The sequence below is a fragment of the Helobdella robusta genome (assembly GCF_000326865.2).
Source record: "Helobdella robusta unplaced genomic scaffold HELROscaffold_7, whole genome shotgun sequence".
Taxonomy (NCBI): domain Eukaryota; kingdom Metazoa; phylum Annelida; class Clitellata; order Rhynchobdellida; family Glossiphoniidae; genus Helobdella; species Helobdella robusta.
This window is the reverse complement of record NW_008705398.1, coordinates 89,855-101,655: the sequence shown is the minus strand read 5'-3', so window position 1 is coordinate 101,655 and position 11,801 is coordinate 89,855. Positions and strand designations below refer to the sequence as shown.

Genomic DNA, 11,801 nt, shown 5'->3' with positions numbered 1-11,801 from the left:
AAAAATAACGGTAAAATGATAAATTGTAAATTTTGTCTGAGCACAAACTGCTTTCCATGGCCTACATTTTTTCATAAGTGCTAACAAATCCACAGGTTCTGCAAACTTTGGAATAAGTGTCGTCAACTTCTCGATAGCTCTCTTCTCCAAATTCGTGTTCATGAGCGTGTGACTTGTTCTCATATAAGCTATTTCTCACCGACTTTCTTAGATCTGAAAATGTTGTGTGAATTATGAAACTATATTAATTTTTGATCTGTTGAAAATAGCATCACCCAAAAGAAATAAAAGCAATCAAAACTAGTCACAATAACATCAAAGACAGACCTTGAATTTTTCTGTCAAATTTTTTTTTCTTGGCTTTGTTTCTGTTTTCATTTCTTCTCTCAATTTCTTCTTCTAACTTTTCATCACTGCCCCAAACTTCAAAAGCCCTTTCTGCTACCTTTTAAAAAATTGTAAACCAAGTGCTAAACGTGAAGCTATACTGAACTGATGAGATATTTTTGTACTTACCTGACACTCTAAATATAGCTTCATCTCTCCAAACTTTTTATAATTAGGATTTTTTTTCAAAACATATTTTAACACAGGTTCTCTTATTTCAAAGTCACAATCTTTCAATAAATATCTCTCTTTGGCCTCAGTTTTTGTTATCAACCTATGCTTCTCTTCTTTATCCCTGGATATCAATTCAATATTAGTAGGGCAATGCATACAGTTAAATAAAAAGCAAATAAAGGTAATGACAACCTGCAACTGTCACAAACTGATTTTAAAAAATGGTCAAACAAAAATGAATCTGAAAATGTTGATTTGCAATCTTCACAGATTGGTTTCTCGTGATTATACAATAAGCCGCCTATGAAATAAAAACAAAAAAATTTACAGGTATATTCAACAAAATGAGGTTATTTAAAAACACAAAAGGTTTTTCATTTTGTTAATTATAAAATATTTTCATTTTATAATAATATATAATTAAAAAGCTTAACAAAGGGCATAATTTGAAAAAAAAACCTTTTTTGTGAACAAGTTTAACTTTTGAATCAGGATGATCTTCCTTTAAAAAGCCACCAGCGCCTGTATCATCATTTTTAGGTAATACCCATGTGGATTTTTTACTGCAGTAGTGGCTTAAAGCATTTAAAAAAATAGGTTTTTATTTACAATATCAATGATGTTCATTTGACAAACAATAATATTTATATAAGTTGGACTAAGACTTTCAGAAATGCATTTATTGATGAAAATCACAGCATGTTTCATATTAGTTAGTACATTTTTTATATAATAACCTTTCGTCACATTCATTAGAAACCTGATTTTTTACATGATTGTCTTCATCTAATGAGTGCAAACGTTTGTTAACTTTCTCCTGCCGGATTAGCAGAGCTCTCTGCCTATTTCTTTCAATTTTTGCCTCAATCGCTTTTGAAATCTTTTCATCTTCGCACTTGGAAACAGACATTGGTGATTGTGTTTATTTGCTAATTATTGACAAAACTTAATCGTCACTTAGCTAAATGATGGAAATAGTTATTAAAGTATAATTATAAAATTAGAAAGCCAAGCAAAAAACAAAAAAAAAAATTTTCATTTTGAATTAAATTTACATTTAAACAATAGTTCTGATTTACCGTACCATTTACCGATAAAACAGCACATGTTTTTCTCCTTTACAAAATAATCAAATTTGACCATATAAATAACATAACTAGAATAAATATAACGGACTTCGCTTACTTTTAACGGTCGAACAGGGAGGTCACTTCGGAGAAGCTTTGAAGGGTGATTTGTTATTATTCGAGTCAAGGGTCGGGCTATTTGACATGCTTGGATTACTGGCTTACGAAATTGAATAGATTATAACAAGCAAGCTATATGAAATATTTACTTGACTTAATATGCTTAAAACATTTAGTAATTCTATATATTTTTATTTTATAGAATTTGAATATAAAAATTGCTGCCCGGTGAAATCCGGTGGCTTACTGAAGCCGAAGGTTGGTTTACTAGGATTGAACTATAGTCACCCTTTTTTACACTATTCGATCATGTTACAAAAATGTTTGCTTATGAAATAAACGGCCTAAATAAATTAAAATTGTTATTTGAACAACCATCTTTATTATATTCAATGAATCAGTCAGTCAGTCAGTCATTTATTTAATTTAAATTAAAATAGAGAAACGAGCCGTGGTGAAACCCGCCAGCCGGAAAAGCCAGCCAACTGGCAAAAAAGGAACCGCAGAAAACCATAAAACAAACCCTAACCAGGCGTGCATTCTTTGCCACTGATCTTCCACAATGAACTCCTCTGGAAGCTTCAACCTAAATGAATGAACCTGAATGAACCTAAATGAATAGGAAAATCTTATTTTTTAATTAATTCAAATGAAAATAGAGAAACGCAAAGAAGCCGACAGGCGTCTTCGAAACTTTCTAATTGGCTGGTTGAATCTGCCTAACATGCAATTCCAAGCCGAGCCAAGCCAAGCTGAGTCAATGCGTAGATTTATAAGCGCTTTATTTATATTAAAATCCTGCTCACTTTATATATATAGTATAAAGCAAGAGTAATCAGTGCTACATATGTGCGCACGCAGTTCAAATTTTTAGGGAAGAATTAAAAATAGTCTGAGACTACACCTTGCTTAACATCCAAGCCGAGCCAAGCCAAGCTGAGCCAATATGCTTAGATTGATAAGCGCTTTTATATTAAAATTTTGCTCGCTTTATATACGAATATCTCCAATATCGATTTCAATGAAATAACGCGAGCGAGTTTTAAAAATATTTTATTCAAAATTTAATTCGATTGGTTGATTGATTGGTTATTTGATTGGTTGGTCGACTAGTTGTTTGAATGGTTGGTTGATTGTGTGATTTGATTGGTTGATTGATTGATTGGTTGATTGATTGATTGATTGGTTGATTGATTGATTGGTTGGTTGGTTGACTGACTGACTGACTGACTGACTGACTGACTGACTGACTGACTGACTGACTGACTGACTGACTGACTGACTGACTGACTGACTGACTGACTGACTGACTGACTGACTGACTGACTGACTGACTGACTGACTGACTGACTGACTGACTGACTGACTGACTGACTGACTGACTGACTGACTGACTGACTGACTGACTGACTGACTGACTGATTCATTGATTTATTGATTCATTGATTTATTGATTCATTGAATATAATAAAGATGGTTGTTCAAATAACCATTTTAATTTATTTAGGCCGTTTATTTCATAAGCAAACAAATTTTTAACATGATCGAATAGTGTAAAAAAGGGTGACTATAGTTCAATCCTAGTAAACCAACCTTCGGCTTCAGTAAGCCACCGGATTTCACCGGACCAAAAGCAATTTTTATATTCAAGAAATAATTTAATAATACATAATTTTATTGAATAAAAATATATAGAATTACTAAAATGTTTTAAGCATATTAAGTCAAGTAAATATTTCATATAGCTTGCTCGTTAAAATCCATGCGATTTCAAGCATGTCAAATAGCCCGACCGATTGGTTGAATTGATTATTCTAGTTATATGAATAATGTAATGTTACATTACTTTAAAAAATTTATTCCCTGGTGACAAAAATTGTCGTGAAGAGAGTTGTCAATTTTGTTTATTTTATTATAAACTTCACATTTTGTTGTCTACTAGTCGTGTCCGATTAGTTTTATTTAATTAAATTATTTTTTCTTTTTTATGCAAAAATGTTTTCTCTTTTTTATTTATCTTAAATACTAAAAAACACATTGACAGAATTTTTTTTGACAGAATCATTGAATTGATTGAAATTGAATGAATGAAAGTTGAAGAATTGATTGAATAAAATAAAAATTAAAATCCTGATTATTTTTATAGTTTCTGGAGTTTAATAATTGAACATTTTTAGTTTTTATATATTTAAATTTTTGAAAGTTTTTATGTTTTCTCGTTTATAATGTTTATAAAATAAATCAATTCTTTTCTTATTAATAATAATAATAAATAAATAAACTAAATTAAGATAAGTGATAAGCTGATAGGCACAAGAATCAGTTTGTTTTTTTTAATTAAACTTTAGTTTTAGTTTAATTTTTTAAAGATTTTTATTGTATTATTTATTTATATTATAAATTTTATAACATTTAAATTTTAAACTTTGTTAATGTGTAGTAAAGACAAGGTATAATTTTAATTTAATTTATTTAATATTTAAAATAATAATTTTTAAATGATATTTTTTTATGAACATAAAAATAAAATTGATAAAATATTCTTAATTTTTTCAAGGATGTGTTATGTCAAACTGGTTTTTAAATTAATGAAAATTAAAAAATTCTCAAGTAATTAAAAGTAAAGGCAGGTTTGATGATGACATCAACTGAGGAATCAGTAGATGGAAGAATAAGTAGGTTAGAAAAGAAAGATGCAACATCATCACAGTTGTTGTCTTCATTTCTATTGACACCTCAATCTGTCAATTGTTTGCAGTCAACCCTGCAAGATATGTATGATCCCCTTTGGTCCACTGGGATGAATTTTCACCCAAACATTGAACAGAAGTCACTACAAGATACCATGGAATCTAATAAAGAGAGTCTGCCATTATTCATTCTTGTGTAATTTTTTAAACTAAACCGTGCAATTAGTTAATTTTCATCTAATATACAGTACAATGATTAGATGTTTTGTTTAATTAATGTTGCATATTTGCCTTTATTATTATATCATTCTTCTTTAATTTTAATTACACATCATCCAAAAAGATCTTTTTTTTATCACATCATTGTACAGTTTTTGATATACTTCAAAGGTTTGAATAGAAGGTTGAAACTTAGAAGAACAATTCCTGAGCTGGTGAATCAGGGTATATATCCAAGTGAGTTTATTCTCTGTTTGTTTGATTGTTTTTTTTCACTTTTGGTTTGTAACTGTTAATTCTTCTATAAGAAAGTTACACCAATTCAATTCATAGATTTGTAAACTTGCAGTGAAATTAACATAATATATAAATGTAAATTTTGAATATTGAAAAGAGTTGAATACACCTATGGCATTCACTGAACAACTAAGACACTTGGAACAAGCTAAGGTGTCTATTTTTTTAATTGTTTTTTTAGATAAATGTTTTCTCCTCTAAATAAACATCAATTTTTATTTCAGAATTTTATGCATTATGATAATGTTTAATTGTTGCTTTGAAATAAAATCATAGGCAAGAGATTCCTTGCAGAAAAAATTGAAACTGAGACCAGATAGAGATTGTTTGGTACAACATCACATATTAGAAGGTTCAAAACTTATTTATTATCTATTCATTAGCTGTTTCATTTATTTGTCTTTCCTTGAAAGTGCGCATTTTTAAACATTATTTACCTTTACACTGTATGCTCATTTTCTATTAACTTATATGCTTAAATGTTTAATTTTTAGTATATTTGTAGAAAAGTTTTGTGAGCCACCAAAAATACTACAAAATAACGTATAATTACCTGATTTTTATGAATTTGTTTGGTGAATATTTTTACCAGACACCCATCCATTGGTTGATAGGTCGTTGCAAGACAAACAGAAGTTGCTAAAGAAGTTCAGACTGCAGGTCCTCTCTTCAATGACATCATTATAAATTTTGTTACTGTAAATAACGTTACTATAAATAACAGTTTTTTAAATAATATTATTATTATTATGATAAAAAATGCTATTATAAACTAAAAGTCAAAAAATCCTTGCAACTGAAATAAATTGAGTATTATTGATGTTAGGCATGACATTGAACAGTGTGTAGTGTTAAATATTATGATGTTAAATTTGCCATTCAACATGACAAGATGTTGAACAAATTTAGTGAATATGAAATTAGGTTAATAAGGCATGATGACTATATACATGAACGACAACAACACCATAGGATAACTTGAATGACTTGCTGTCACATAGGCCGGGCCCTCTTGATTTGCTCTCAAAAAATATTTTGCTCCTTGATGAAGATGCATCACCTCTCTCTCAAAATGGTTACTAACCTTTCCAAATTTTTCGGATATATTGAATTAAAATACTCTTTATTATTGAATTTATCCATGAAATAAGAATCATTTAATATGAATAATTGAAGATTATGAATGTTACATGAAATTGTTTGTTGTGCTGTCGGCCAGGTGCATACAATCTCCTACGTGCATTTTCATCATGGCCTTATTTTTGTCATTTTAATATTTTTAGAGCACGTTGCATATTCAATTTCAAAATTATATTTATAATAAAAGGTATTGATATTTAAAATATTCAGAGGCAACTAAACTTTGTATGCGTTTCTACTTTTTATACTTTATAATAAAAGTATGCAATTATATCTTGTAGGTGATGAGAATGCAGCAGCAGCAGCAGCACATGATAGCACAGTCAGTCCTCCAAGCAACGATGATGATTTTGTTGATTTTTTCTCTGCTGGTGAATTCAATTTAATTGCCAATGAGCAAACATCAGCTCTCTTTGATGGAGATTCTAATGACATTTCATTCTCACCAGATGATAACACATTAGCTAACAGAAATAGCTACAACAGTGATGTCACTGCTTATACTAAAAATAATAATTTCAGTTTCATGTTTGATCGTAATGCTGATGTTCATATCCATTCTTCTCCATCCCCTTCTTCCTTCTCCTCTTTCTCACCTGTGCAGAAATATTTCAATGTTGAGACATCGGCAGCAACCAGCACATTAGCAAATGTTCATGTTTGCGCTGTTGCATCAGATTCTTTCCATACTTCCAACAATGCATCTAACGTATCCAACAATGCATCTAACGTATCCAACAATGCATCCAACAATGCATCCAGCATTCCTCCTGCCCCAGACATTATGCCGCTACTTAGGATCACTCAAATGCAGCATGACAAATCTTTCGTCAAAAATTCAGCGACCAGCACATTATCTTCATCATCACTGCCAACAACAACAACAACCACGATGACAACAATAACAAGTTCAGCACTTGTTACAACATCAACGATTTTTACTCACAACATCTCATTAAACAATTTTACAGTTTCTACTGGTTCAACCTATCGACAGCAAAAATCTCAAAAAAAAATTAGAACAAAACCGAGTACAACGAAGCCAAAGCAAATTAAATTTCATGAGTACAAGGGTCCTCCTCAAACGACTAAAAGTAAACCGAAATATGAAACGTTACAAATTTTGAAGGAGCAGCAACAACAACTGATGCAGTGGCAGGTTGGGCCTACAAAAAACAATCTCCTCAATGCATATCCACCATTAATTGAAAGACCATCACAAACATCTCTCTCTTCAGGCACTTTATTAAAATCGTCAGATGCCGAAAAGCCTAAAGTAAAGTTATCATCCACGTTATCAATTAATTTATGTAGCACTAACAACCAGCAACTGAATAACAACAAACTAAATAGCAGCACTAAACAAACCATTGCATCCTCATCTTGGGCTGAAATCCACAAGTTAGAAAAAAGTAATTCTTTGAGTGATGTAAAAAGGTTGAACAACGTGTCATGTATCCACCCTATCAATATTAACTCGCTCACTTGCACTAATGTGATTATTCTGAATACAAGCCAGAATGCAGTTTCTAATTTAAATTTTGACAGTCAGAGCGTAATGACCTCTAACCAAAATTTTGTGAGTCCTGGAATTTTTCATCGTGCTGTCATCCCTAGCAACGGTGTTTGCGATACCAAATTGTTGAATAGGCGAGAAGATTTTGAAGAGATTAAAATGAATGAATTGAAGTTTGAAAGTGGTAGAAATGATACAACTGCTTCATCTTCCAGCACTTTAATGGAGGATCCAATGTCATTTGGTAGCTTGTGGACGACTGCTATCAATCAATCTGGGTCCAATGTTTCACAATTAAATAATTATAATAAATTTTTCTATGGTAATAATACTAACAACAGTAACAATAATGCAAATATCGATAATAACAACAAAACTGCCTTCATTTATAACGTTAACTCTTTAATTAATGTTGAGGACACAAATCAGTTGCTTACCTCCATTAACTTGAAAAATAAGATGATGAATATTGATAACAACAACATCAACAAAAACATCAACAACAACAGCAACAACAACCGCAACAATGCTTGTTTACAGTTGGCACTACCCATGGAAACTGAAAATTTTATAGAGAAGCCAATACAATTTGGGAGGGCTGATAGCTTGAATGAATCAACTAGCAACAAACTAGCTCTAGCTAATGCACATGAGTTGGCAAAGTCTGCCGATTGCAATGACAATTCAGAAAGACACCAGATGACATCTGCACTAGATGTTTCGTTGGAGGGTAGGCTGCTGCAATACGAGCAGAAGATTATGAATCTTGAATCGAATTTGCATGAGCAGCAGTTGAAATATGAGGCAGTTATGCAAGAGTTGAATGTAAAAAATAAAATTATTCATTTATTACTCACATACTCCAACAAACATCCGTCCAACAAATCCACTGCAAGCAACTCTTTCAGCTCATTCAAGCAGCAACAATCTCAACGAGTCCCCCAACAACACATTCAACTGCAACAAAGAGTCACACAATTACAACAGGGTCCTCATCTGAAACTACATCAACATGAGCAACAACAACATCAACTACAACAACTGCAACAACATCAACAAAAGCAACAAATTCATTTTACGCCTGAGAACCAGAACATGGGAGCAGACAGATCAAAACGTGTTGATCATGATATGCAACAATATATTGATAAACAACAATCCATACATGAATGTTTTAAGCAATTTAGCATTATTAAGGACAATGTGGATAGCGTGTTTAACGTTAAGAATGACAATGTCAGTAATGGCATTAATAAAGATAGCAACGAAAATGATAATAGTATTAATATTAATTGCAATTATCAACAGCAGCATATTTTATCGAAAATAAATAGCACCAGTAGCATCAACAAAAATTTATTTAAAAAACCACACTACCATTTCCAACGGCAGCCATCATTTTTTTTAAACAGTGATTCACAAATAAATAATCTTACTAACATTACAGACATCAATAGAACAAATAGTCTCGTGTCAGATGTCTTAACTGGCGAAAATAATGTAACATTGAAATCTTTGCCTTTGCCTCCAATGCTGACAGAAACTTCATTTTCCATATCAAACGTAAAACAGATGTATCCAAGTGCATTTTCACAGCAAACAGACAGTTCTGAGGAATCCTTTGCAACCGTTCAAACACTTGCCTCTTCTATTCAAGAACAGCTAAAGGACTCAATAAATGTTGAACGACCCTCTCAAGAAATGGAACATTCCCTTGAAGATGTGCTGGATGTTATAAGATCTAGTGCAACTGGTTTGTGTGCTTCATTTTTCGCATTCATTCCTTTCTTCATGAAATATTTTGCTAAATTCTTCAATCGTTAAATAAATAAGTAAATAAATATGTGTATCAATCAAATCAGAATCAAATCGTTTTTATTTGATCAAGTATATATATATATATATATATATACATATATATATATATATATATATATAGTTCTGTGTGTGTGTTTTAATTACGATAATACTTCAAATATTTAGATTTGAACGACCATTCAGCAGAACTATTCAGTGGTGAAAATGACGTTGGCAGTAGTAGCAACGACCCAGGAAACATTGGTGGAATTAAAAATTTTATAAGATGCGAAGCAACCTCAAAGGTAGTGGGTGCCGACGTGGCATCCCAGGACGTCTACCATACCATGCCTGACTTTGAGTTGATGGATTATTTGGTTAGTGATGACAATCGGCCTCTTACTTCTCTCATACATAATAACAAGACTGATACAAATTTTGATTTTCTTAAAGATTTTGAAATGATACACACCTAAAAACTACAATAAAATCTAATTTCTAGTTATTCTAATTGAAATTTGATTCTATTTTTGTGTGTAGAAATTAAAAAGTTTTCAAATCTTTTTTGTCTTCCATTTTCTGGCGTACTGTGTTTGCATAATCATACATAATTATGATTTTCTTAAACTTTAAGGCGCAAATTGTTGGGATCGAATAAAACGTGAAAAATTGTAACGCAATAACTAGTAAAATGACCGTTAAGTAATCACATTGAACAAACAAACAAATGAATTTGATTGGATGCATTTGAAGCATCATCTTGAATGTGATTGGATGGATTATAATAACTAGCAATTAAAAAACATCCAATAAAATTTATTAAAAAGGATGGGTAAATCGTTGCAAACGCTAATGTAGCCGAGAATCGTATTTTTAAGAGAACAAACAAGTGAAGAAGAAGCACAAACTTAAACGGCATTTAGTGAGAAGCCCCCTCGCCACGTCAAGGCAGCCGTTCGTGAGGGGGTTAATAATAAAACGACAGTCTAGAAATAATAAGTAACGAATATCTAGTAATAATAAACAAATTAACTAAAATATACCTAACGAAAATAATATTGTGTCGATTGTTGTGTTTGATTGCTGTTGTTGATGTTGTGTTGAACAAAAAACAATACAATACAAATAAACTAGAACGAAAGAAAGAAAGAATAGAGTCCCTAACTTACCCATGTTCACTAAATTAACTCACCTACCTATGTTCAATTAGCTCAACTTACGAATTAATCCTACCTATTTGTACAATTACGAAGAAAGAAGTAAAGAGAATAAAACATCAAGCAAACAAAACAACGAATATATGTATGTATGTACGTGTGTGTATGTGTGTGTGTGTGTGTGCAAACTCTAAGAAACAAACAAATCTAGAAATAACAGTAACGAATAAAATAAACGAATAAATCTAGAAATAATAAGTAACGAAAAAAATAAACGAACAAATCTAGTAATACTAAGTAACGAATGGTTTAGATATAATAAACAACTTAACTAAACTTAACTAAAATATAACGAAAATAATATTGTGTTGATTGTTGTGTTTGATTGCTGATGTTGGTGTTGTTTGAACAAAAAAACAATACAATACAAATCAACCAAAACGTAAGAAAGAAAGAAAGAATAGAGTCCCTAACTTACCTATGTTCACTAAATTAACTCACCTACCTATGTTCAATTAGCTCAACTTACGAATTAATCCTACCTATTTGTACAATTACGAAGAAAAAAGTAAAGAAAAGAGAATAAAACATCAAGTAAACAAAAACAACGAATATATGTATGTATGTATGTATGTATGTTTGTGTGTGTGTGTTTGTATGACCGCGCAATAATAATTACAATAAAATAAACGAACAAATCTAGAAATAATAAGTAACGAATAAAATAAACGGATAAACCTAGTATTAATAAGTAACCAATACGTCTAGTAATAATAAACAACTTAACTAAAAAATAAAATTAGGAAATAAAAAAAGGGACCAGGCGCTAAGGGAATGCCCTAAAGCGCCCGGTCGGATTTTAACACATTTTCAGCTCCTATTTATACCAGTTCCATTCATATATTCTTATCATTTCAATCATTGACATCATTAAAAAACTTTATTTAATGTATAGGAAACATTATTATATGTGTTTAACAACAATATATTAACTATACTAGAATGAATTCAACGACCGCCTACGAACTTCCTGATGGGAAGGTTCGAGTGTGTGTATACGTTTAGCTAGTTGAATTCAAATTCAATCGAGATCACTCCTTTTTCACATAACTATTGAAAAATGAAAATATGTATTTCTTTTACTTTATTTCTTTATATATTATACTCACAATCAATTCAATCATTAATATCTGTAAAAATTTTATTGATTCAATGTTATTGATTTTTGGTTTTATTT

General features: G+C 31.0%; 2 protein-coding genes across 2 annotated transcripts; one reads left to right on the top strand and one right to left on the bottom strand.

Moving 5' to 3' along the window:
• Nucleotides 1–61: 61 nt before the first annotated feature.
• Nucleotides 62–1,471, bottom strand: HELRODRAFT_156075 (hypothetical protein; the record flags this gene model as incomplete). Its single annotated transcript, XM_009030631.1, has 6 exons — nucleotides 62–213; nucleotides 328–445; nucleotides 517–682; nucleotides 754–862; nucleotides 1,021–1,136; nucleotides 1,299–1,471. 6 exons carry the CDS (start codon nucleotides 1,469–1,471, stop codon nucleotides 62–64), a joined length of 834 nt encoding a protein of 277 aa, XP_009028879.1.
• Nucleotides 1,472–4,386: 2,915 nt separating this feature from the next.
• Nucleotides 4,387–10,065, top strand: HELRODRAFT_164612 (hypothetical protein; the record flags this gene model as incomplete). Its single annotated transcript, XM_009030630.1, has 9 exons — nucleotides 4,387–4,427; nucleotides 4,782–4,894; nucleotides 5,052–5,107; nucleotides 5,231–5,306; nucleotides 5,547–5,614; nucleotides 5,927–6,029; nucleotides 6,376–9,363; nucleotides 9,615–9,784; nucleotides 10,042–10,065. 9 exons carry the CDS (start codon nucleotides 4,387–4,389, stop codon nucleotides 10,063–10,065), a joined length of 3,639 nt encoding a protein of 1,212 aa, XP_009028878.1.
• Between the last annotated feature and the right edge of the window lie 1,736 nt (nucleotides 10,066–11,801).